General features: G+C 48.5%; 1 protein-coding gene across 2 annotated transcripts; it reads right to left on the bottom strand.

The window, feature by feature from the left end:
* Window positions 1-1539: 1539 nt before the first annotated feature.
* Window positions 1540-26702, bottom strand: PLA2G4D (phospholipase A2 group IVD). 2 transcript variants are annotated; one of them, XM_087814769.1, is made up of 20 exons: window positions 26658-26702; window positions 22348-22420; window positions 22010-22146; window positions 21335-21466; window positions 20600-20640; window positions 20169-20211; window positions 18532-18616; window positions 18073-18209; window positions 16885-16995; window positions 16717-16754; window positions 16406-16541; window positions 15931-16067; window positions 14550-14772; window positions 7754-7871; window positions 7348-7485; window positions 6982-7089; window positions 6646-6837; window positions 6203-6369; window positions 5475-5661; window positions 1540-1766 (listed from the first exon to the last, which is right to left on the bottom strand). In XM_087814769.1, exons 1-20 carry the CDS (start codon window positions 26700-26702, stop codon window positions 1540-1542), a joined length of 2475 nt encoding a protein of 824 aa, XP_087670895.1. The 2 variants fall into 2 exon arrangements, with proteins under 2 accessions (XP_087670895.1, XP_016067780.2); XM_016212294.2 differs by having other exon boundaries at window positions 18553-18616.
* Window positions 26703-27329: the final 627 nt, after the last annotated feature.

Raw genomic sequence — 27329 nt, 5'->3', positions numbered from 1 at the left:
AGAAAAAGAAATAAAGGGTATTTAGATCAAGAAGAAAGAAGTAAAACCATCTCTATTTGCAGGTAACATGATCTTCTTATATGAAGAAAATTCTAAGGAGTAAAAAAACCTATTAGAGCTAATAAACAAGTTCAGCAAGATTATAGGCTATAAGATCAATATTAAAAATTTTTATTTCTTTATAATAAAAAGAACAATTCAAAAATAAAATTAAGAAAATAACCCAATTTACAATAGCATCAAAGAAAAGAAAATATTCAGGAATGTAATCAAAGAAGTTTAAGACTTGTGCATGGAAGACTACAAAACATTGTTGAAAGAAATGAAAGAAACCTACATAAATGGAAAGACATCACATGTTCATGAATCAGAAGACTTTCAATTGTTAAAATGGCAATACTCCCAAATTAATCAGATTCAACTCAATCCCCATAAAAATTCAAGCTGTCTTCTTTGCACAATTTGACAAGCTAATCTCAATATTCATATGAAAATTCTATAGCCAAAACAATCTAGAAAATGAAGAACAAAGTTGGAGGACTTATACTTCCTGATTTCAAAACTTACTACAAAGCTACAGTAATCAAGACAATGTGGTATCAGCATAAGGATAGACAAATGGATCAATGAAATAGAATCAGAGTCCAGAAATAACCCTCACATTTACAACTAACTGATTTTCAACAAGGGTATCAAGACTATTCAATGGGGACAAAAACAGCCTTTTCAACAAATGGTGCTGAAGTAACTGGATATCCACATGCAAAAGAATGAAGTCAAACCTGTACTTCACACCATTTACAAAAGTTAAAATGAATCAAAGACCTAAATGTAAGGCTAAAGCTATAAAACTATTAGAAGAAAACATAGGTGTAAATCTTCATGACCTTGGAATAGGCAATGGTTTCTTAAATATGACAACTAGAGCACAAGCAACAAAAGAAAATATAGATAAATTGGGCATCATCAAAATAAAAAATGTCTGTGCTTCAAAGGATATCATCAACAAAGTAAAAAGACAACCCACATACATTGAATCAGGGATTTCTATGTAGAATATATAAAGAACTCTTACAACTCAACAATAAAAGACAAATACTCCAATTAAAAGAAGGCAAAAGATTTGAATAGACATTTCTCTAAAAAAGATATCTAAAAGGCCAATAAGTATGTGAAAAGATTCTCTCCTTTTCTGTAAGATTTTTTAAAAATTGATTTTGAGCCTCCTGCTCGATCCCCAGTAGGGGACATGTGCCCCGAATCCATCTGATGACCCTTCGAGCACAGGACGACATCCAACCAACTGAGCCGCACCAGTCAGGACTGAAAAGATTCTTAACATCATTAGCCATTGGAGAAATGCATAGGAGATGCCACTTCATACCCACTAGGATAATTATAATTAAAAACACAGACTAACAACTATGGCAAAGATGTGGAGAAGTTGGAACCCTCACACAATGCTGACAGGAGTGTAAAATTGTGCAGCTGCTTTGGAAAACAGTCTGGTCCTCAGGGTGCTAGGGACCCTAAGCAGCCTCAAGACTGTGCCCCTGGAAGCCTGGCCGCTGGGGCCTGGTGCTTCAGAACTGTCCTCAAGGCCTGCAGGATGGCGTCCTGGCTCTTCCGAACATTGTAATCACTTAGTTGCAGCAGGCGATCAAAGTCTTCCTCCTTGTAGGTCATGTTGAACAGGGAGTAGGGTGAGGTGGCCCCAGTGAGATCCACCTGGCCGGCCAGTAGCTCTGTAGGGTCGCGCTGGACACCTGCTCAGGGGTAGGAGGGTGTTAGGAGCAGCACCCAGAGGCCTCTGCAGTTGGGCAGAACTAAGCCTCACAGCTGGGCACAGGGGTGGGCTGCTCCCCATTGAAGGGGCTCCTTGCTTCTCTCCCAGTCCTCTATGTCCTTTGTCCAGAAATATAAATGTGTATAGTAGGATACTATTTTGAGATATGAAAAGTTTGCTGCTCCCCACATTTCCTTGAAGCATTACACTTCTTCCACTATTCAGGTAACTCATATATCAATATAACCTTTGGGGGTAAGCTGGAAACAGCCAAAACCACAAAGTCAGTCAGGTTAGTGAAGGGATTCTTACTAATGATGAAAACAAGAGGCTGAAAACCAAAGGACTTCTGCTTTGCAAGAACCAGTCTTGGCTGAGAGAAAAAGGATTCCAAGATGAGTGTTGACCTTGTTAAGAGTAAAGCTGAGGAGGAGAAACAAGATGGCGTGTAGGTAGCAGCCGCACCCGCCGCCTCCCGCAACCACATCAAAATTACAACTAAAATCCAGAACCACCATCACTCAGAACCTCCTGAAATCTGGCTGAACAGAAGCCCTATAACCAGGGAACTGAAGAAGCACCGAGAGCAGTAGGAGGGGTGCAGACTCGGGCGGATTGGGGCTGAATCATGGCTGAATTGTGGAGACGCGGCCGCGGGCACACACCAGGTGCCGCGGTTGAAACTCAGAAGGGAATCTCGGCGGCAGAGGTTTCCAGGAGGAGGAAGGGGTACCAGCCCCACAGCAGGCCTTCAGCCCAGGGCTCCAAGCTGGGAAGAGACATCCCCACAACTTCGGGCTGTGAAACTAGTGGGGACTGTCCCTGAGGGTCGCGGAGGCTGCAGGAGCCCCAGGTTTTCCTCTTAAAGGGCCCGCGCACGGACTCACTCAGACGCGCTCCCTCTGAGCCCAGCGCCGGGCAGCAGCTTGAAAGGACCTGGGACACTCGGGGAGGAACTAACCTGCCTGAGATCCGGGTGAGAGGTGGAGGGGCAGCTTCCTCCCAGGCAGAAGAGCTGGCAGAGGCCATTGATCCTGTGGTGAACCCTCCCGGAATACAGCTGGCAGGCAGGCGCCATATTTGAACTGCCAGCGCCTGACTCTTACCTTTGGCCCCGCCCCATGATTCCCGGAGGCCCCGCCCCTCCCCACCTGCAGCTCATCCAGGCCATTTCCAGGGGCTTTTCTATGCAAGTGGCCTCTTGAGCCTCAGGCTTAGGACTTTCCTAAAATCTCTCAGACAAGCAGCAGCGGGCCCCATACAGCTTGATAAGTGGCCCCAGGCCTGGCACTAGCAGCAGCCTGCATTGGCTCATAGCTTGGCCTCTCCTGGACAATGCAAAGCCCAGCACAAGTAGCAGCCAACTACGGTTTGCTGTGTAGCTCATGCTGGGTGGCCCTGAGCAAGGCACTGGCAGAGGCTGACTTTGCACCTCCCCAGAGGCCCCAGAGACAGTGCACCTGGTGCTCAGACTCGACCACGCTGGATTACAACCCTACCACATCCACGAGTGACACTCAAGGGGCGCACTTGGTGAACACCAAAGCTCCACTGAAGTAAATCCTGATCCATAAGGGTGTCTCCAACACAGCAGCTCTTTGGTTGCAGTTGCAGCTGGTCCTCACAGATGATTGGCCTGGGGGTCAGTTCCTCCCAGGGATGCCAACAGCAACCAAGGCTCAGCTACAACAGGACAGTGCACACAGCCCACACAGGGGAGCACCTAGAAGGCCCAGCTCAGGTGACTGGGGAGGCTGAGCCACTGGATCCTACAGGACACCTACTACACAAAGCCACTCTACAAATTCCAGAAGACATAGCAACTTTACCTAATACATAGAAAAAAACACCTGGAAGCAGCCAAAATGTGGAGGCAAAGAAACATGCCGCAAAGGAAAGAACAGAAGAAATCTCTAGAAGAGGAACTAAATGAAATAGATCCAAGCAAGCTGACAGATAGAGAGTTCAGAATAATGGTTATAAGGATGTTTAAGCAGACTGTTAGGGAAATAACTGAGAAAACTGATAACATAATAAAGTACCAATTTGAAATGAAGGCTACAGGAACTGAAATGAAGAATAATTTACATGGAACCAACAGTAGAGTAGAGGATGCTGAGAATCAAATCAGCAATTTGGAACATGAGGAAACAGAAAACACCCAACCAGAAGAGCAAAAAGAAAAAAGAACCCAGAAATATGAAAATAGTATCAGGAGCCTCTGGGACAACTTCAAGAGGCCCAACATTCATATTATTGGGGTGCCAGAAGGGGAAGAAAGAGACCAAGGAATTGAAAACCTATTTGAAAAAATAATTACAGAAAACTTCCCCTACCTGGGGAAAGAAATCAAGTTACAAGTCCAGGAAGCACAGAGGGTCCCAAAGAAGAACCCAAAGAGGCCCACACCAAGACACATCATAATTAAAATGCCAAAGGTAAAAGACAAAGAGAGAATCTTAAAAGCAGCAAGAGAAAAACAGTTAGTTACCTACAAGGGAGCACCCATACTACTGTCAGCTGATTTCTCAACAGAAACTTTGCAGGCCAGAAGGGAGTGGCAAGAAATATTCAAAGTGATGAAAAACATGGAACTACAACCAGGATTGCTCTACCCAGCAAAGCTGTCATTTAGAATTGAAGGTCAGATAAAGAGCTTCTCAGACAAGGAAAAGCTAAAGTAGTTCATCACCACCAGACCAGCACTACAGGAAAAGTTGAAGGGTCTTCTTTAAGAAGAAGCTAATGAACTAAAGAATCTGATGAACGAAATAGATCCAGAGACATTGACGCATGCAACAGACGATCATATTTCAGAGGAAAGAGGGAAGGGGGGTGGAGGGTGGGAAGAGATTAACCAAAGAAGTTATATGCATAACCCATGGACACAGTTAATAATGGGGTGAAGGCCTGGGAAGGGGGTGGAAGGGAAGTGGAGGGGATCAATTGGGGGGAAAAATGGGATACCTGTAATACTCTCAACAATAAAGATAAATTTAAAAAGTAAAAAAAAAAAAAAAAGAGTAAAGCTGAAGGGAAATAGAAAACCAGGAATAATGCACAAAGGCAGATATTTGGTTTTCCCAGCAAAAGGAGAGAAAAATCTGACCAGTTGGTGGAAGGCAAGGATTGAAAGGAATGTGATACAGGTTTAGATTTCAAGGGTCTCAAAGAGAGGCCTAGCTCACTAGGCCTGGGCTGGGGTAGGATAATAGAGGCAAGGTGAAACCCCACATAGGTTTAGGGGACTGAGAGAGTGGGGCCCAGGGCCTCTCTTTCCTGGCTGTCTAGCCTGGAGAGCTTTTATAAATTCCTCCAACAACTTGGTACTGAGCAGCAGTGGAGATGACTGCAGACTATGACAGTGCAGGCAGCCTCTGGATGAAGGGATCCTTTGAACTCCAGCCCATAAAGCAAGAGAGCTGAGGGGCCCAGGTGTAGCTAGGGGAATTTGGGCGGGAGGGTAAAGGAGTCTGGGGTCATGACAAAGAGGACAGCAGCACAGTGACTTTGCAAACAGAGGGCCCCTGCAGGGATGTGGGCATCAGCAACAGACACCAGGGCACTACAGTGTTCAAAATGGGAGGGGAGGGGGATCTAGCCTTAAGATTCTCACTGGGGAGGGCACTAGGCAGTGTCTCTGAGGGGCCAGGCTGCCAGATTGTTATGGAGGGAGGGGCTGCCTTACCTGGGGCTGAGTGGTCCTTAAAGGAGGCGTTGACCAACGGGAAGTGTAGCAGAACAGGCGCATCAGGGCAGGTGGGGTCTGAGAAGAGGTGACACTCCTTGGGCTGGCGCTGGTCCTGTGGGCTGGGCTCCACGTGGGGGAATGGCAGCCCCAGGCCTCGGCAGTACACCTCAGTCTGCTGTAGCATCTGGTTGGGGAGACGACCCCAGGGAGAACCAGCTACTTCCTGGTCATCCTAGGTCAGTGCTCTAGAAAATGCTAGGATGGCTCCAGCCCAAACTGACTGCCCAGTGTCAAGACAACTGGTTCCTGTTCATGGCCCTGATAAGCTCAGAGGGAGGCAAAGGATGCCAGTGGTTTGCAATGCTGTTTAGTTAAAATCTTTAGGTAGGGTACCCCACCCCCATTTGGTCCCAGAGCCTAGAGGGCCTCAGTAGGGAACCCAGGGAGGCTCTGGGGGGATGGATGGACAGGCCAGGGTCTCTTCCCAGCTCTGACCAGCTGTTCCTCTTGGGGCAGGCATGCACGCTTCCTCCTGTCCACCTTTCCTGGGAGCCAGGGGCTATACCACCTCCATAGCCCTTTCCAACCAAGGACCCTTGCAGGAGGATATGGGTCAGAGCCTGTCACCCCCCTCTTCCTTTGGGGACACAGGTTGGCTGGGTCTGTGGCCCAGTGGCTATGCTGTTTGCCCCTGGAGCTCAGCCTGACTGAGCAACCAGAAGTACCTCAAAAGGTGAGGATAGAGAGTAGTCGAAGGAGAGTATGAGGTCCAGCCTGCGGCCTGGCCGGAACATAGAGGGATAGCTGGTATTGAGGAAGTAGCCGGCATCCACCAGGCAGAGTTGGGGCTCCTGTGGGGTCAGCTGGCCAGGGGTGGAGTCTAGCTGGCTGTCTGGTGGGGGAGGCAGAGATAGTCAGGGGCAGCCAATCTGCCACAGATCATCCATCCACAATCACCCCCCTTTATATTGCATTTGCCTCCATGTCCCTGTCTTACCTCTGGTGTCACTCCCTGAATGCATATGACACCTGCCCTTCCCATTACTTTCTGCAGGCCACACCCCAGAATTGGATGCTGTAACCCCAAGGCCTCTGCCAGTCCAGCCATGGTCTATCTGTACCTGGAGTCTAACCCTGTTACCCAAGGACAAATGGTAGTAGCCCTTACCTGCCCAGGTAGAGAAAGCCTTCTGGTTACAGTAGTCCTGGTGCAGCTGGAGGCCCTGGAGGAAGTTGGAACTGTGCTGGTAGAGCAGTCTGCCTGTCAGGAAGCCCTTAAATGCCTGGGCCAGTGCCGTTCCTGGCTGCAGCCACAAGGCCTCCAACCATGAGGAGGTCTTCAAGGAGGCAGGGGGGTCCTCTGGGCCCAGAGAAACAGACATTTGGTGCAGTGAGAGGTGTGGAGGTGCCTGGCCCTGCCTCCCTCTGACAGCCTCCCCCAACCCCAGTATCTGAAGGGGAAGCAGTCTCATCCCAGGCTCCCCTTACTGCTTCCCTTACCTACCCAGGTTCCTGATTTTGTCCTTGATGTGCTGCCTCCAGGTATCACTAGAACTGGTGAGGTCATACCAGGCGTCCAGCAAATTCAGGGAGAAAATGTTGCTCCAGATGCCTGAAGGCCAAACTCCCATGAAATATCAACCTCCAGCCTCAGCACCCTGTCCCCCATGGCTTAGAAGCCAGTGGTCCCCGTCCCTGGGTGCAGGTGGAAAATGGGAGGGGGAGCAGGCTGCGCCTGCAATGCCTCTTCCCCACAGCCCAGTGACGGCCCCCACCCAGGGGCTCTGCCAGACCTGAGTACAGGAGTCACATCCAGTCAAAGAGGCCTGGCGAGGGCCTGGCCAGGGCCTTCAGGGTGACCACCCCTCACCTTCCAGGAAGCAGATCCGGGACTCAGGGAGCCTCTTCATCAGCTGCCCCATGAAGAACTCAGAGCCGAAGAGCTCAGAAGGGACAAAGGCTCCATACTTCAGGAATCCCACCTCATAGGGGGAGAACTCGACCCACTCTGAGGGGCAGGACGGAGAGGTGGGAAAGAGAGAAGAGTGGGCAGGGGGAGCCCTAGCTCTGACAGGAACCAAAGATTCTGCCCCCAGCAGGCCTCAGCCTCTTCCATGCCTGGCTGACTCCTGCGCTGACCACTGCCCCACCCAGCCCCTTGACCACATACTCACCACCATCACCACCACCACCACCCCACCCCACCCACCTCCAGGACACCCCCTCTCATGCATGTGTATGATGGAGGGTGGAGTGGACAGGACTGAGGACTGTACCCTTGAAATCAAGAGTCTCCAGGTTGTTCTCTTTGACATTGAGGCTCAAGTAGAGGGGCAGAGGGTTCTGGCCCTGCTCCAGTGCAGCTCTCTGTCCTGACAGCTTCTGGTCCATCACCTGCAGTGGGGACATGGGGGCCTAAGTGAGGTTAGGAGCACCCTAGAGGCAGCAACTCCACCAGGACAGGAGTGGGGTGGGGACAGGCTGGGGGTGAGGCGGCTCCCGTTAGGATTTGGTGGAATGGTGGGTGCACACATTCAGTTACCACTCCTGCCCAATGTTCTGACCAGCCCCATGTGCAGGGTCACCATGTGGGGCTATGCAGACTGCACAGTGTATCTCCAGAGAGTGTCATTCACAAGGACTGCAGTGTCAACAGTGCACCCACCCCTACATCCTGGGGGTCCAGTGGCCCCATCTCCATGGGCTGAAGGGTGGAGTGGGTGTGAACCCTGATGCACAGACACAAAGGTGCACACACACCTATGAGCACGTACTGCTTTCTAGAAAGGACACTGGAATCCCCTTTTAGGTTGGCAGTTGAAATGACAGGAAGATGAGGAGGGAAACAGAGGGGAAGGATTGGAGGTGGCCTGAGTCAGGCAGTGGCAGTGACGTTGGGGAAGTGTTTTGGAGGTAGAATCAACACAGTTTGGCCTGGTTGGATGTGGGACATGACGGGCAGGTAGGGGCCTGGCAGAGCACAGCTTCAGGTGCAGGGTGAAAATCCTGCAACATGTTTTCAAATGTAGAAGGCCACCCAGATTTTACAGTCCATCTTAGTTAATCTTATTTAAGTGTGGCAGTGGTTAGAGGAACATAAGAGGAAACTCCTGGTGCAGACTAGGGTAGATGGAGTGCAAATAAGAAATACTCTCTTGGAGTCATCAAGAAAAACATCTTATTTGATGTCATTGGCTTTTGCTCAGAGACAGTGAGAAGCTCATCTGCAAGGAAATTCAGACCCTGATGTCTGTTTTCTAGGTAATTAAAAGGTGTTCTTTTAAGCTGGGAAATTTGTGCCATAAGGATGTTTCTTACTGTAAGTAGGAATTGTATATTGAATACATAAGCTCTCTGTATTACCAGCTGTGCCCATTTAAAAGCCCATTAAAATACAGTATAGAAATTTTACCTCAATACTAAATAAATAAATAGTAAGTGAAAAAAAAAAAAAAGGAATCCCCTTTAGTATACATTGTAAGCTCTGCCCAGGGATGGGCTGCCCCTTTTGGGTTCACCTTAATGCAGTTCAAGTTTTAGTCCCTCCCAAATGTTTTCCTGACATCCTTGCCTGTCCTGCATCACCCCCTTGTTTAGTCTTGCCTTCTGTTTCTAATTTTCTCTTCAGTAACACTCCAGGTTCTGCATTTGATGGCAAGGATTTTAGCTGGCCTTCTAGGGAGTTCTAGGGACACAGAAAGGTCTTGTTTAATGCCGGACCAGAGATGCAAACAGGGTTCATCTCAAGCATCAGCAAGGCTAATGGTGGCGGCTGCCTGGAGCCCCACCTTGGGAGGGATCCTGCTGCCACAGGCCCTGGGCTGTTTCTGACGAAGCACTGCATGTACAATGAATGTGCCACTCCTCTCTTGGACTCTGAACTGAAAGGCACCTCCCTCAGCAGCTAAACCGAGGGGGTTCCAACCTGCCATATCAGCCCTTCTCCTCAAGTTACTTAGAGAGTACGTCAAATATACAGATTACTGGGTGTATTTTGAGAATCAGCAGAAGCCAACACGGAATTTGCCTTTTTTAGTCTCCCCCAGGTGATTCTGAAGCTCAGCCAGGTGTGTGTCCCAGGACTCTAGCCCGGCCCATCCAGCAAGGAGACCCCCCCACCCTGGCAAAGCCTCAGTACACGGGTGAAGTTCCTCTTCCCACCAGCCTTCTGTCACTCAACGAGAGCACTCACGTGTCAACCACTGTCATCTTCTCCCTCACTTCCTCAGTGACACCAATATAACTTGAGTTTTAGGGAATCCACAGGAAAGTCCCCTCATATGCCTTAAGCTGCAGGCGCTGACCATCTGTCACATCTGTAAGTCAGACCTGCAGGTGTGAATGTGTGTGTGTGTGTTGAGAAAGGAGGGCGCTTGATTAATACCTGCATTTTCCATTCTCAAAGTCTTTTTAGCTAGGAATCCTGTTTGCCTGGTTATGACATGCCTGATGAGGGGAAATGTGTCCCTTTACTACAGATGCACAGTTTCTGCCCTGGGGAAAGGTTTGGTAAAGGATCAGCCCACCCCTCCATCGACTGAAGCAGGATCCTTCCTTTCAATAGCCCACCCACCGGTAAGTCATGGCAGCCTCTGGGCCTCCATGCTCCCTAGCTCCCAAACGAGGGTCCCTAACCCAGCAGAACATCATCTGATGACTCGAGGGGCCACCTGAAGGGAAGGAGCTGGGTACAGTGTTTGTGACATGGTGACAGCTCAGGGCACTGTACAGAGTGGGACTAAAGAGTGTGTAAAACCTTTTGTCCAAAGTTAAAGAAAATCATGTAAGACCTTACCTCAGGAAAAGATAAGAGAAAAACGAGTTTCTCCTTGAATGGGGAGCAGCTTCTAAGCAGTTCAGTGCTCGCCAGCAAAAGGTTCAAGGCAAAGTTTCAAAGAGAGTTTGAGAAGCACTGATTTTAACTAGTGTATTTTTAAAAATATATGTTTTTATTGATTTTTAGGGAGAGAGGAAGGGGTGGGGAAGAGGCAGACATCAATTATCTGCCTCCCACATGCACCCAGACCAGGAATTGAGCCCGAAACCTGGGCATGTGCCCTGACCAGGAATCAAATCTTCAACCTTCGGTGCATGGGACAGTCATCAACCAACTGAGCCACACCAGCCAGGGTGAACTAGTGTATTTTACAAGGGAATTTTTTTTTTTTTTACAAAAACTGAAGCAATATTATAAAAGCATGTGAACTAATAAAGTTGTTCTGAGTAAAATTCAAGGTATAATATTTCTCTGACAGTACTTAATATTAATGAAATTGTAATTTGTTGTGAATGGAGTTATATTTTCTGGCACTTTAAATTGACTTTTGGTACTGTAGATTAGTATAGTACAGTAATTAGATTGGTTTTATAGATACTTATTTTCACCTAAAGACTTAAGTTTAGAATCAACACTAAATTTGTCTAAATAAAGAATTATTTTATTTTTATTTTTTAAAAATATATCTTTATTGATTTCAGAGAGAGGAAAGGAGATGGAGAGAGAGATATAGAAACATCAATGATGAGAGTCATTGATTGGCTGCAGCCCGCAAGCCGGGCATGTGCCCTGACCGGGAATCGAACCCCGATCACCTGGATCCTAGGTCGATGCTCAACCGCTGAGCCACGCCCGGCCAGGCAAGAATTATTTTAAAAAGCATACAATGAATGTGAGGTTTAAGAGATAAAATATGATAACTAAGAAAGAAAGAAATCATATTTGAAAACCTTTCCTATTGGGGCAACATTTTTAAAGCCAAATGTGTGCTCATTTTTTGGGTGGTGCTCATTTTAAAGAACACATTATTGTTTAATAATACCACAAGAACTTTTATTCTTGTGAACGAAAAAAACTAAGTCTGTCTTTTAAAAAAATAACTATAATAAACCTTGTACATAAAACTGCATTGAGTCATTACTGAAGAATCAAATGGTAATTAAATTAAAGTCTACTTTATGGCCTAGGATCAAACTGTGTTTCCTAGCACCCTGTAAAGTGAACTGTTAACAAGCTTCTCCCACTCTATAGTAACTAATTGGTGCCACCAGGCAGTTAACAAAACAAACACCCTCAAAACTGAACAGGAGCTTAAACAGTAGATGCAAAGAGTACGTAGTATCTATTAATAAAATAAAAATACTTCAAGTAATTAGGTTGGTTTTATAAATTGAATGCCATTTTAACAAAAATCCCAATGGCATTTATCATGGAATTTGAGTAGCTGATTCTATTATGTATACAGAAGAGCAAAGGGCCAAAAGTAGCCAAGATCGTTCTGAGAAGAGCCAAGGTGGCAGATGGGGGTAAACTTGCCCTGTTCGATACCAAGATTTATCACAAAGGTAGAGTAACTAGGCCAATGTGATACTGGCACAGAGACAGAGAATCAGTCTCATCAGAATGGAACAGAGCTCAGGAAGAGGCCTGTGAATATATGAAGGCTGACACATGCAGAAGTAGCAAGGCAGATCGTTGGAGAAAAAACAAGTGATGTTGGGGAAATGTGCTACCTATGTGAGAAAAGACAACTGGATTCCTATTCACATAATACCTGAAGATAAACCCTGGGCAGATTAAAGTCCTAACTGTGAAAAACAAATCTTTAAAACTTTTATAAGAATATATAAGACATTTTATAACTTCAGGAGAGGGAAAGATTTCTTAAAAAGACCCTAAAAGCACAAACCATGAAGAAAAAGAATGATATATTGGTTTACATTAAAATTATGCATCAAAATCTGCTAGAACTGGTAAAGAATTAATATCCAGAATATATAAAGAATTCCTACAAAATAAGATAAAAAGATGAACTAAATAGAAAAATGTAAAAGAATTTGAGTAGGGCCCTAGCTGGCTTTGCTCAGTGGTTAGGGCGTCAGCCCGAGCACTGAAGTGTCTCAGGTTCAGTTCCAGTCAAGGGCACGTACCTGGGTTGCAGGCTCGATCCCGGGCCCAGTCAGGACAGTGCGGGAGGCAACCAGTCGGTGTGTGTCTCTCACATTGATGTTTCTCTTTCTGTCTCTCCCCATCCCTTCTACTCTCGCTAAAAAAATCAATGGAAAAAATATCCTCAGGTGAGAACAAAAAGAACAAAAAGAATCTGAGTAGGTAATCCACAGAAGAGGAAGGCCCAATGACAAATATACTTGAAAATATGATCAATCTCGCTAAAAACCAAGGAAATGAAAAACTACAATAAAATTTCATTTCACACCAATAAAATAAAAATTTAAAAATCTCAAGAGCATGTATAGAAAAGAAAGTATGATACACTGCTGGTGGGGGTGTGAATTAATACAACCCTTTTGGAGAACAATTTGATAATAACTAGGAAAGTTGACGGACATGTACCTAGTGGCCTAACAATTGTACTACGGGCGTATAACTTCAAGGCATAGAGAGTCTCTAACACGTGCACAGGGAGAGTTGTACAAAGCCATTTGTGTAAATAATATATTTTTCTTAAGGATATATATTTTTAATAAAAGTATACATAGTAAAGGTATATATAATAAAGTATATGATAAAGGTATATAAAATCTATGTTACGTAATTATATATTATACAATATAGTAAAATATACAGATTTCAGATATATATGTGATCATAAACCTGAATTCAGAATAGTGGTTACCTGTGGGGGTGGGAGGGAAATGGGGCTGGGGAGTGATCCACCCTGGGCTTTAATTCTTTCTGTTATATTTCATTTCTTAGGCAGGTTGGTGAGATCATAAATATTCATTATGTTATTCTTTATGCTTTATGCATTTTCTTAGGTCTGAAGACTATTGTAATAAATATTTAACAATATTAAGGTTTTTAAAATAAATATTTTAAACTAATAAATACAAAATAAGAATGGATGGTAATTTCCAAGTGGCATTGTACTTGCTAGCAAGAATAAAAATTTTTTAAAAATCAAAGCAAATTCATTTTTAGTTAGTTTACATGATAATCATTTTTGGTCAAACTCCTGATACCCAAAGATAAGAAAGATAAGGCCCGGCCGGGCATGGCTCAGCGGTTGAGCATCTACCTAGGATCCAGCCCATCGGGATTAGATTCCCGGTCAGGGCACATGCCCGGGTTGCGGGCTCGATCAATGACTCATCATTGATGTTTCTATCTCTCTCTCTCCCTCGCCTTTCCTCTCTCTGAAATTAATAAAGATATATTTAAAAAAAAACAACAACATGATTATTAAAAAAAAAAAGAAAGATAAGAATATTTCCTCTGCTAATATGTTTGATAGTTTATTTTTGTTATACATGTTAAATATATTTTTTGTGTTTCAGTTGTTTCAAATGCTTAAAAAAACTTTGTTCAGGTAATTACATATGGTAAAACAATATGGTAAATCACTGATTTTAATAATTGCATCAGTTAATGTAAGATTCAGTAGTTAACTTTCTAACCTTTCCTGAAAAAAGCAATGTATAAAAAATATATATACTCAGTTTTATCCTAATGGTGTTAGGATAAGAGTAAAGAAATATACTAGCTAACACAGAATGCTTACTCTATGCCAAGGTACCACTGAATGCTCACAACAACTCTGTTAGGTAAGTACTATTTTCATTCCTATTGTACAGATGAGAAAACTGAGGCAAGTAACTTGCCTAAGGACACATAGCTAGTAAGAGGCCTTGGAAGTAGAACCCAGGGAATCTGGCACCAGAGTCTGTGCTTTAACATTACCATGATGATGCAGAGAAATAGTATATTTCAGATTGCAGTATAAATAAAATAAAAGCTGTTTGAACAATCTCACTGACTCTTAAACACATGCAAAAGCTGTGTCTGGGGAACTGACTTTGGTATTGTCTGATCCCTAGCTCTTGGGAGACCCAGAAATTTCATTTTCATGGCAATTTAATTAAAAAATAGACTGACTCAAAAAGGCAGCACCCCAAAGTTAGGCAGACACTGAAACACAGAGGTGTCCACATTCTTTAACCAAGGGTCCAGGACTCTCATCCTTCAGGAAATGCGCCTGCGTGTCAGCTGGCTGCACGGCTGCCCCAGCCCTGCCATTGCACTCACGCTCCCCCCCGCACGCACAGGTGCCCTACCTGGCCATGCAGCATGGACTCCAGCACAAGAGCCCACAGGTCCACAAAGGTGGTGGGGCGCCCCTCCTCCGCTCGCAGCTCCAGCTCCCTGCGGTAGCTTGCCAGTCTCTCTGGGGAGAAGGCTTCTAGCTTGCTCTTGGCCAGGTGCTCTCGGGCATGTCGGATGGGTCCCTCGAGGTCCTTCTGCGACCATTCAGGGTCCCCATATAGTTGGGCCATTGTCCTGGGAAAACAAAGGGACAGTACAATAGGATGCTGAGGCCCAGCATGGGTCACTGCAACTCTTCCTTCCCACTCTTGACTTTTCCCAACATCTTGCTCCTGCTGCCAAAGCCCTGTCTATCTGGAAAATGTCTCAGAGCTTTCTCTCCTCCTAGTGCTGACCAATATAAATATAATGTAAGCCACATATGTGATTAAAAATGTCTTAGTAACCACACTTTTAAAAAGTAAAAAGAAATCAGTAAAAATTAATTTTAATAATATATTTAATTTAATTTAACTTAGTTTTAAAATTCACTGTATTTTATATTTATAACAACTCAGTTTGGACTAGGCACATTTCAAGTGGTCAATAACCACACATGGCTAGTAGCTACTGTATTGTACAGCAAAGCTCTAGACTCTCCCTACTCCCATCTTCATAGGGCTGTCCTGAAGCCCTTTGAGGCTACTTGTCAACAGCTGTCACCTAAACTCCTCTGAGAAGAATAGTCCTCTTTTACTTAAAGTCACATTTCAATAAGACTCAAAGGAATGCATCTCTAACAGTAAAAAGTTCCACCTCATTACAGGCAGGGTGGGGTGTAGGGAGACAATTCTGTCTTTAGGTAAAATAGTGCCTCTTGACCTCAATTTCCTCATCTGTACTATAGGGACAATAAGAGAAACTGCCTTAGAGAGTGTTGTGAGTATTAAATGAGGTAAAAACAATTAAAGAAAAAAGAAGAGCTATCAATTTGGAGCTCCTGGGACGAGTCAGACGTATTAAGTGCTTTACTTGAGCTGATCCACTCTAATCCTATGAAGGATGTACTATTATTACCCCCATTTTGGAGATGAGTCAACTGAGAATCAGAGGAAATAAGTTGGTCAAGGTTACCCAGCCAGTAAGTGATGTTGTGAAGGCTCAAACCCAGCTCCTTCTGAATTAGCTGCCTTGCACTTCTTCAGCAGCATGGAGTGGACATCCTGTAAGACCTCACCCATGGAAGGACTCTGTAATGTCTGTTTCCTCCCTTTTGAGAAAGCCACTTGGCACCCATCAAACCATACTGCTCACACCTATCTGGCTTCCCCATATAGAGGGTCTCTCTGGTGTCCACTCCAGTCCCGTCTGGGGCCTGGTCATCTCTGATTCTCCAGTCCCCAGGACTCTCACCATGTAGCTCCCGAGATGCCGCTGAAGTACGTCACACAGTCCAGGAGTCCCAGCTTTTTCAGAGCCAACAGATGGCCATAGAGAGAGGTCATGGCCCTGGCACCTCCTCCTGTGGCCATGATCCCTATGATGGGGACCTGGACCATACAAAGACACAGCCTGGCTTAACAAGGACAGGGATAGAGCTGCCTCCTGCCTCCAGAGAGGGGACCTGATCAGAACTGTGGTCAGGGCCTGGTGGAGTCAGAGTTAGAGCTAGTACTCAACCCCTCCCCAGGAAGTGACAGCTCTCAGACCTGGACAGAGCTCTAAAGGGAGTGAGAAGCCCAGAGCTTACCCATGCCCCATATCTCCTCCCACATGCTCACTCCCCAGTCTCTGCTGACTGGAGTGTCTGTAGAGAGCATAGGAATCAGTTACTCCCTTAAGGCCAGTCCAAGGTATCTGCACCCCCACTTCCCTGTATCCTCCAAACCTCATCTTCCTGTAGGTCTCTGTCCAACTGCAAGGCCTTCTTCAGGGCCTTGGCCACCACCTGCTTCCTTCTGCTCAGGAAAGCTTTCTCCTCCGCACACAGATCGAAGCCCAGGCGCACGGCCAGCTCCTCTGGGCTGGGGCAACAGAGGATCCAAGGGTCGGGGGCACTTGCTGAGCTCAGCCACTGGTTGGCCAAGCCCACAATAGCTGCTAAATAACTTCCCTGCTCCCAACCCCAACTCTTTCCACAGCGCTCCCCTGCTCCATGACCACCCTTCACAGTTCCGGACAGATATGAATGTCTCTTACCAGCCCTTAGCCTTGAGCTGTAACCTCACTCCTGGGGCCTGAAATCAAAGCAAGAGACCTTGCTCAGAATGTCCTAGACCCTGAGAGGAATGTGAGTATTTACTGAGGGCCTTGGGCTTTCCCATCATTAATCTCACTGGCACTTCCCCTCCAGGTGAGGCCACTTACATTTGTAGCAGGAATGTCAATGGTCATCTCCTTCTCCATAGTGAAGGGCTTCAGAGGCACAGTGAGGTGCCCAGCTGAGCTGCCTGAGTTCCAGCCATTGCCTTTAGAGCTCTGGAGGAAAATAGTCACTCATTCATTCATCCATTCACTCACTCAACAAATCCTTACTGAGTATCTAAACAGTGATCCAGAGACAGTCCTTCCCTGATAATACAAAAATAATTACAATTTTTGTAATTATTAAAATTATAATAATTATAATTACAAAAATAATAGCTAGTATCACCCTGGCTGGTGCGGCTCAGTTGGTTGGAGCATTGCCCCATGCACTGAAGGGTCATGGGTTTGATTCCTGGTCAGGGTACATACCCAGGTTTTGGGTTCAATCCCCAGTGGGGGCATATATGGGAGGCAACCGATCGATGTTTCTCTCTCATATTGATGTTTCTCTCTCTCTTTCCCTCTCCCTTCCTCTCTCTCTCTCAAATCAATAAAAAATATCAAAATAATACTAATGGCTAATATTTATTTAGTGCAATAACAGCTAATATTTAGTTATTGTTATAACTGAATCATGTATGAATTTATAAAGAATTTATAAAGAAGCAGGTAACGAACTGATGTTAATAAGTGTTGTAAAGGAAATAAGCAGTGTGGTAAGATAGAGTAACCAAAGGTGAGATGTGTGGGGTCTATTTAAGATGGGGGGGTCAAGGAAGACCCCTCTGAAGAGGTGCCATTTGAGTTGAGATCTGAAAGAGGAAGAGGAGGAGCAGGCAGCCTTGGAAGGAGCCGGAGGAAGACAGGGAAAGTACTTGGCAGGCTGGGAAAGCGAGAAGAGACAAGTTACAGATGGAGCCTCGTGAGCGAGGGGCAATGTGGGTCAAAATGAGGCAGCAGAGGTGGGCAGGGGCCAGGCTGTGCACAGCCTGTGGGCACAGACATAGGATTTTGTTCTAAGAGCATCACTGGAGGAGCCATTAAAGGGTTCAGACAAAGACAGACATGGTGTAACAGCCCCCCAAACCCACCCCAGGCCCTGGTGATCCTCCTGTCTGCCAAGGGAGTGTGTCTAACGGGGAGGCTGACAAGGCCACAGGGAAAGGCCAGAGAGGGACCTGCAGCAGCTGAAGCTGGCCCAAGGCTGGGGTTGGTGAGAGAGCTCAGAGTTGAGACCCAAAGACCCACCTTCAGGCGTCCACTCAGCTCTGCCTCTTGAGCCACCATGTAGTGAAAGCAGAAAGCAGAGGCTGTGCCCAGGGCAGATGTCTGTGTGTCCTCATATGACCCCTTCAGCACCAGCTCCAGCTCCAGGTTCTCCTGATCTAGGGAGAGAGGGAGAAGGTTAACACGAGGGGACCCAGAACACTGGCAGTACTGCCTGGACCTGGTGGAAGCCAGAGTGGCCGGATCATAGCAAGCAGGATGCTGGAAAGGGCCCTCCCAGCCTGCTGGGCCCCAACCCCCATGGGACTCCTGCCCCCCTGTGACATGCCCTCCCCCAGGTCAGGGGAAACCTCCTGCCCAGAGGAGACCTGTTGCCCTTCTGCTCTGTGGGTAAGAAGAGGCAGGCTCTGCCCTGCCACTTACCTCCGCCCTGTATGTGTTTGTCAGCCCCCCCCCCCCCATTCCAGGCAGAAGTCAGACCTGGTTCTGAGCAGGACTCACTTGAGACCACGGCTGTGCTCCCCATGCTCTCCAGACGAATGTCCAGGCATGACAGCTCTCGAGCCTGGGGCAGACCACATCATGGGCAGGGGGCTCTACTGGGGAAGCTGAGGTCCCCTCAACCTCACCCTCTGAGCCCCACTGTCCCAAATCCACCACACACAGAACAAGAAATGGTGTCCAGAGTGGGACTGGATGCAGAAACCCCTCACACCACCTCTGATGTGCTGCAACTGCTAAGCCAGGTGTCCTGGAACAGCCAGGAGGGCCCATCTCCACCCACCCCCAAGCTCTCCTAGATTTGCCAGACTTTTGGAATCTCCACAGGCCTCCAGCTGCCAGGCACAGTTTTCTTCCCTCTAGGTTTCTCTACAGCCTCAACCTGCAGGATGCATTCATTCTACTACAACTGCTCCCAAAGAGTTATACAAACCACTGGTCTATAGGATAGTGGAATGGATCAGAGAAACCCTTGAAATTTTAGCAACTAGAATACCTCCTGACGGTCGTCCACTTAAATGAGTTGCCAAACAAGCCTGCTGCATTCTCTCTGTAATGCGTACCAGCTGACGGCTGCAGCCCACTCCACTCTTGCTATTGACCCCCTCCTGTAGAAATGCCAAGTTCATCAACATACCCCTGGTCTCCATCACCTCAGATAAGAGGCAGCTGCCTTCGGTACGACTATTTTAATGTGTGCAGGCACACCTCGAATATACTGCGGGTTCCCTTCCAGACCACCACAATAAAGCAAGTGTCATAATAAAGTGAGTCATAATCTTTTTGCTGGTGGAAGGTCTTCTCTTCAATTTGTAAAAAAACAAACAAACAAACAAACAAAAAATGCAACATCTGCAAAGAGCAATAAAGTGAAGCCCAATAAAATGAGATATGCCTGTATTTGCAAAAGTGATCCTATTCCGTCAAGCAGGCACTCGTAGGACCATGAGGGGGTACTCCCTTCCATTTTGGGCTCTAGGTGCCTTATTCTCCTCCTGCTAGGCCTGGCCCTGCTCTAGGTCAGCTTGCTTATTGTGGGACTGCACTTTGAGCAAGAAGTTTCTAAGGCATCTCTCGCCACCACGTGTCGGTTCCTCCCCACAGCAGCTTTGTGAGCTTGCTGTGTTTTCAGAGAGCTGACCAGGACTCTCCACTGTCTCAGGGGAGAGCTGACTGACCCTCTGACCCTATCCCAAAGCTCCCAGATTGGAAGCACACCACCCTGGACACTCCCTCTGAGCCTCAGTTACCTCCACATTACCAACCTGAGCTAGGCCTGCATGGCTTTCTGGCCAGGGCTTCCTCTTCTGGGGCTAAGAACTATGAGTTCCTCACGGGTGACCATACACACCAGGAAGCACTAGCAATTCCCTCAACCCCCCTCAGCCATACAGCCTTGGGGGGGAACCTTCTCACAGCAGCCTCAGCCTCCCCTCTCTCCATGCTCCCTTTAGCCCCAGGCCCCTCTAAGCCCCCTGTCCCCAGCCACATTCCCTGGGGGCCACCTAGCTGAGAGGCCAGGGGTGGTCTTACCACCAAGCCCTGTCGTTGCTTTGTCCCTCTGGCCCACCCCCACCTCAGCGCTCCCTCACAAGCCTGGGGAAGGTAATGGTTACCACAAGGACGTTGTTGGTGATGAGGTTTTCTGGGCGGTCTGACCTGGAAAAATCAAACCATCCACAGTCTGGCCTTGCAAAGGCAAAGGCTCCCTATGCTGACCTGCCTCTCTCAAGCTCAACCCAAGCTCAACCCACGTGGGGACTCCTGGATGATACTGAGGGTTCTCTGAGTCCTGGATACTATTCAGGGTGCGGGAGATGCTTCTGAAGAGTGATTGGTGAGGAGAGAGAAAGTGGGGCAGAGAAACATTGACCTTCCTCTCCTTGTTTTTCTAAAAGGATCCCCACCCCCCAGACTGGCAGGGGTAGGGAGATGAGGGACAGAGAATTTGGGCTGGACAGACCAATGGGCATATCTGGGTCAATGACATTTCCCTAAATAAAGCCTGGGTCCTTAGACACTCCCTGGGCTGTGTGAGACTACTCACGTTTTTTCCATCAGGAACTCCACATCCAGTTCTTCCTGTCCCTGAAAGCAAACATGAGCAAGTCATCCACATTTATATATGTCTTTTGACATAGTTCTTTTACATTCATTATTTCATCATCTCACGTCTCTAAGGGAGGCACTGTATTACAATTCTTCCCTTTTTACAATGAGGAAATTGAGGCTTAGGGAAGGTCGGGCTACCTGCCCAAGTTACCACAGCTGGTAAGTTTTCAGAGAACAGGCCTCTGGCAAGGCTGAGGGGGAAGGTGAGGCGCATAACCCAAAGGAGGCTAGAGGATGTCCAGGGCCCATTTCATCTCCCCTTCAGGGGGATTCAAACCCAGGACTCTGGCCTCCCCACCCCAGCCTTCACCAGCTGGAGAAAGAACGAAAGACCTGCACAAAGCAGGCCTTGAGCACAAGGAGGCTTGAGGCAGTCAGTATGAGCGATGAAGCCACAAATGCCCAGAGGGTTAGTTACACACGTGTGTTCTGAGGGGCATTAGGAAGTCCTCCACCACCAAAACCTCCTCCCACAGACAATAACATTTCTCCATTGAATGATTCAGCCTGTAACAGTCAGGTTGAGTCTTTGTCTTTCCTATTAAAATGTAAATATCTCAGGAAGGAGTTTGCCTCTTTCTATGAATCAGTTCAACCCAGCAGCATCCTAATAGGTGGGCGAAACTGTGCAACTTCCTTAGCCTGGATCCCATGGGGACGCCCCACACACCTGGGGGCGCAGGGAGAAGGTCTTCCGGAGCAGCTTGCCAGGGAGGACTTCTGAGATGTCATAGAGAAACTTGAAGCAGGTGTCATCCTCCGTGACTGAGTCCTCGTCATAGACGCTCAGCTCCAGAACGTTCTGGGGACCGGAGAACAACTTAGCACATTATTTACTCATCGCTGTAGTCCACATCAGAGCCAGAAAAGATTATTATGATTCTACCCTTTACTTAAAAATAAAAATAACGATAAAATTTACAAGCAGTAAAAGAAAACCCAGAAAAGATCCTAATTTCCCCTGCTAATTTTTATAAAAATAATATTCTTACAAAGAATTCCTTCCCTCCACTGTATACCCCTGCTTTGCTGGTTTCCTAAGACACTGTATGGATCAGGCACTGTACCAGAAGTGTGTTACCTTTACTCTCACAGCAGCCCAAATCAGGAGGGGATTCTTACTATCTCCATTCCATAGATGGGCAGAGAGAGAACCAGCACTTGCTGGACGTCAGGCCTGCAGACACTGGGTTCACACATTGTCTTGCATGCAGCACACCCAGGTGGGGGCACAAAGACACCCACTCCCTAGTTTCTCTAAGCCCTGGAGGAAAGTGTGTTCCACCCCAAGAACACTCCCTGTGCAAGGTACAGCCTGTCCTCAGGTGGGTGGCCGGACCTTTACCTTAACCTGTCTCTGGATTAGGAAACTGAAGCCCTCGTTCCATACGGGATGACTGGAGTTGGTGACTGTTTTGGTCTTAAACTTTATTCCAGGTGCAGTTGGCATCTGTAGGACCACATAGGGGTCTGCCTCGCTCACTGCCAACATCAAGAGAACCATCATGAGAGAGAATTCCTCACACCCCTCTCTAGGGGCCTTGCCAGATTCCTACCAAGACCCTGGAGGCCACAGTGAGCAGTCCAGCCCAGCCCAGCCCAGCCCACGGCATCTGTCTGGGCCTTTCCCATGGGACCCAGGCATCCCTATAGCACTGAAGCCCAGGAGACAGTTCCACTCACACACGTCGGTCCAGCCCAGGCCTCGAGCCTCCAGGACCCTCACAGTGAGCCGCCAGCAGGCAGAAGCCTCCCTCTGGAGAGAAATAGCAGACAAATGAGTCCCTCCTGCTCATTCATGAGCCCACCAGTCTGGGCCCAGGCTGCTCCTGCGATGCTTGGTGACACTGCTGGGTATTCTGGGGCCAAAGTGCCTTTGCCCACCTCTGTCTGGGGGGCAATGGTTCTGGGCTGCAGCAGCCAGGGAAGGACAGACCACCTGGGGGGCTTGGAATCTTTGGGACTCTTCCTTTCAGGGACAGGATTGCACAGGTGGGGAAAGCAGGGAACTGAGGACTAAGGAATGGCCACCACAATGGACATGTCATTTTGGGATCGGCCACCTCCAGAGCTCACAGGGAGTCAGCCCTTTGGTAAAGCATGTGACCCCGTTGCCCAACCTGTCCCCTACCTCTGGGCAGGAAGTGGACGCATGACTCCAGGGAGGCCAAGCCTTGGGGAGCCAGTGGGCTGTGATAGCTGCAGGTATTCAGCCTCTCTTGGGTGGAAATTAAGAAACTCCAAGAGCATCAGGCCATTACTGTGAGCAGTGGATGAAAGATCATTGTGTAGAGAGATGCTGGCGAGCCCTTGTCGGTTTGGCCCAGTGGTTAGAGCATTGGCCCAAAGACTAAAGGGTCCCTGGTTCAATTCCAGGTTAAGGGCATGTACCTGGGTTGCAGGCTCGATCCCCAGCCCCAGTCGGGGCTAGGGCAGGAGGCAACCGATCGATGTGTCTCTCTCACATCGATGTTTCTCTCCCCCCGCCCCCCTATCTGAAAAGCAATGGAAAACATCCTCTGGGGAGGATTAAAAAAAAAAAAAGATCCTGGCGAGATCACGTCAGCCCACAGACATGTCCAGTGAGGAGGAAGAAACTAAGTGGGCAGAAGCTGGGAGGGGTAGAGAAGATGCTCAGAAGAAGGTGGCAGGAGGAAAAGCAGAAGACAGGTAGGGTGTGGCTGAGTCCTTCTGGGGACAGGGCACTGGGGAGATATCCCCAGACCCCTACTACCCAGGTCCTTGGCACTGCCAGGATCCAGAGTTTCATTCTTCCTGAGGCCTGGCTGTGTAGCTTTCTCTGGGCACCCTGCACAAGTTTCTCATAATAAGCCCCTGTGACCTGAGGCAGGGGCACCACCATGCTTGCAAGGTGAGCATTTGTCATGGCCTGGTTGGGACACAGTGTGGTGAGGAAACCAAAGCTGCTTCCTGCCTTGCATCCTCCCAGGACCCGTCCCACTGCGGCGCTTGGGATCGGAAGTCTCTTCTCCCACCAGGAACCAGTCTCTGCTCTGCACAGGTGCTGCTTGCTGGGGCCTGGCTCAGTGTCCACGGGAAGTGACTCTCCACCCCCCACCGAGAACCTTACAGGACAATGGACCACAGCAAAGCCACTCAGGACTCGTGACCCACCCCCACCCTCCTCCTCTGGGTCCCTGCATTGTCCCTCTCCCGTGGCTCCACGCTGAGTGTCCCTGTCATTCTTGTTATCTTTCTGGAAGACTTATTTCTCCCTTCCTGGGGATTAACTCCAGTGACACCAGCAACATTTCAAGTCTACAGATCTTAAATCAGAGGTTGACATCGGCATGGATTTAATGAGTTTTTAGACACCTGGCTCCATTTCCTCCCTGCACCTGTCACTGCAGTGCCGCAGAGAGGTGCTGGCTGGGGTCCCAAGGCCCTGCAGGACATTGCACTGCAGTGCCGGCTTCAAAACAGAGGGGGAGGGCAGAGGCAACCCACCCTCTAATGCCTCTTGGGGCTACTAAGAAGTGCCCCCAAAGGCTCACTTTCCATCCAGTCACGTTGCCCAGTTGGAGAATCATTGCCCATTTTTCACTCTGGTCATCGATACCCTCTTGACCTCAGAAAGCCCCCATCTCCTGGCAGGATATTTTTTCCTGGGGTGAAACCCCATTTCTCTTCACTTCTAAGACATCGCTAACACCAAACACCCAGAGGATGGGCTCTGACAATAATTCTGACTGATCATTACTAGGGGCAGTAGAGCCGACTGGCCAAGGACAGGCTCCCAGCCAGGCTGTCTGGACCTAAACGCTGGTCCTCCACTTATTTGCTGTGTGACTCTGGATAAGTCACTTCTCAGTGCCCTCGTTTCCTCACATGTAGTGGGACTAACAATAGTATCAACATCACACGGTGTTCTGAGGCTAACTGTATTAATGCTTATAAAATATTTAGCAAAAAGCAAGCAGTTTCTAGACAATTGTTCTTTTTTTTTTAAAGTGTAGTATTTTTTTAAAAAATATATCTTTATTGATTTCAGAGAGAGGAAAGGAGGGGGAGAGAGAGATAGAAACATCAATGATGAGAGAGTTATTGATCAACTGCCTAGCCTGCAACCCGGGCATGTGCCCTGACCGGGAATCGAACACCCGATCTCCTGGATTCTAGGTCGATGCTCAACCGCTGAGCCACGCCCGGCCAGGCTAGATAATTGTTCTTATTGCTAGTTATTAAGTGCGTTATGTTTCTAGGTGCTGTAGTAGCACATTACATATACCAACTTGACTTACCTCCCAGCAGCCTCATAAGATAGTGCCCTCACTTCGTCTCATTTGACAGATGAGAGAACTGAGGCTCAGGAAAGTTAACTTGCCCTCAGTCTCAGAGTTAGTAGGTGGCATCGTTAGGATTCAAAGCCAGGTCTGCAAGGCCAGAGCTCACAACCCGTGCGCTATTCTACCTTCCCAGGACTGTGCTGCTTTGTAAAACCATGCAAATTTCCCCATTGCCCTGTGGATATCTAGACACTAGGATTTCATTGACTTGTTTTAGCCAAATATGATTATTGAACTAACATGTTAACTAATAGGATTCCTTTTCCCCTGAGGGCACTGAGGCTTCATCTCCCCTGTTGAAAGATGGTCTTAGCTGAAATACTGCCTTCATTGATGACTCACCCTGGACACTCGAGTTCTCCAGCAGGGACCCTCCCGCACCCTAACCCCCAGCTTCCTGTAGGATCCTGAGAGCACCACCCTGCAGAGACTTCCAGCCACTGTCCCCCTGAGAAAGGTGAGCAGGCCACCTTTTCCCCTGCTGGCACCGAGCGATCCGCGGTGGGGCAGTGAGGAGGTTGGAGAGGGGTGGAAGCTGCGGCACAGCCTCGGGCCCCGCACCTCCTGAGTCAGGATGAGCACAGCAGGCACGTCCCAAAGCAAGTTCCAGATTCCCGGCCTGCCCTGCCAGCCAAGCTCCTGCCGCCAGAGCAGGCTCCAGTTTTCCATCCAGCAGGAGCGAGCCTGGGTAAGGATGCTGCAGAGGCTTGCCTTGAAGGCTGGGCATCGAGGGCCTGGCCTTGGGGGCTCAGCCAGTTCCCGGACCATCAGCCGGAGGCAAGGTGCTTCCCAGGTGTGAGGACAACCTCAGGCTCCCAGGGTCACTAAACCTTGGGCTTTAGTTTTGAGCCTGGGCTAGGCCTAGAGCAGGCAGAGGGTGGGAGGAAGATGCCCAGCCTTCTCCAGGGACAGGAGAGTGAAAGGGGACACTTCAGAAACCTCTGCAGCTGGGTCCTGGGGCTCAGGCTTCTGATGGAGTAGCAGATGGAGGCAGGGCTTCCGAGCACTCCCACCACCCTGCACCTGCAGCTTTGAGTTTCTCTCAGACCCCATCAGGGCACTTTCACTGGTATCCACCTTGCAGAGGGTCCGCCAGACCTCAGGCAGACACAGGCTAAGGCAGCAGGTGCTGTCCTGCGATGGGTGGGTCCCTCCCTACCTTCCCCAGGATTCCTTGGTGCCTCACCTGCCCCAGGCAAGTCTTCTCCAGGACCACTAGCCTGGAACAGCTTGTCTGGACCCAACTCAGGCCTGGATCTCAGGGCCAAGGCTCCAGAAGTCTGGGAAGGTTTACAAATAAGGTATATGCCTCAGCATAGTGAACTCGACACACTTTGCCCCTTCATGGCCACTTACTGGGGTTCCAGGGGAGACATGAGGAGCCAGTCCCTCTGGCCTTGGTCCCTGTCTGAGAATGAGAAATCTGAGCTGAGGGGAAGCACATGGGGTGAGCAGTTTGTAAGCTTCCCTGGCCTGATTGCAGCCTCATTGCTCTTGACATAGTAAATAATTGGCAGTGGGTGGGGATTTAGGCTGGCAGAGCTGCTGAGACACACGGGTGGCTTCTGGGCTTCAGCCAGTTCCAGAAAGTCCACTGCCGATAGTGGTGGGCTGTGGGCCTGGTAGGATCTCTTTCTGTGACACGCAGCCCCTGTGTTGCTTTGAGGGGAGGAAGGGAAGGGTTACCTGATGAGGATGGCCAGGTGGTTCCCTAGGTGTCAGTCTCTCCATGCCAATCCTTTCGCTCCGCTCCAGGCCCAGCTACTGCCAAGATGCCGGCTCCCTGGCAGGGCTGCAGCAACTATTGCAGTGGGATGGGACTGGCTGTGAATCTGCCAGCCTCTGAGGAGCCATGATCCTATAAACAGATTGGGGCCCCACCCCTAGATCACTCCCTCAGCGCAGAGCCTCCTCTTCTTCCCCAAGAGGCTGGGTCAACCAGCATCTCCAGAAACATCTGGCAGGGCTCCAGGACAGGCAGGTGGAGCACCACTTCCAGATGTGGGGCGTCAGGACTGCAAATGCAGTGAGGCAGGGAGACGAGTCCCAGGAACAGTGGCAGGAATCTGCTCCACTAAGGCAGCAGGCCTAGGGTGGGGTAGGGGCAGAGCTGAGGAAACTACTACAGCCCAGCCCCAGCCTGAGCCAGGCCAGCCTCTGGGGAAGGAGGGCTGTGCATCTGGGGGCAGACAAGAGGCCAGGCCTATTGGCAGCTCCATGCAGCCTGGAGCCTGGGTGTATAATCAGGGCAGTCATGCTGGAGGCCCTGAGCAGCCTTTGAGAGCTGCAAGTGGCCCTGGACTCTGGTTCTAGACCACTCACTCTCGGCTTCGGCTTTACTCTCACTCTTTCCATTTG

The sequence above is a fragment of the Miniopterus natalensis genome, chromosome 1 (genome assembly GCF_054644295.1).
Source record: "Miniopterus natalensis isolate mMinNat1 chromosome 1, mMinNat1.hap1, whole genome shotgun sequence".
Classification (NCBI taxonomy): Eukaryota; Metazoa; Chordata; class Mammalia; order Chiroptera; family Miniopteridae; genus Miniopterus; species Miniopterus natalensis.
The sequence above is the reverse complement of the archived record's forward strand: the minus strand, read 5'-3'. Positions and strand labels throughout refer to the sequence as shown.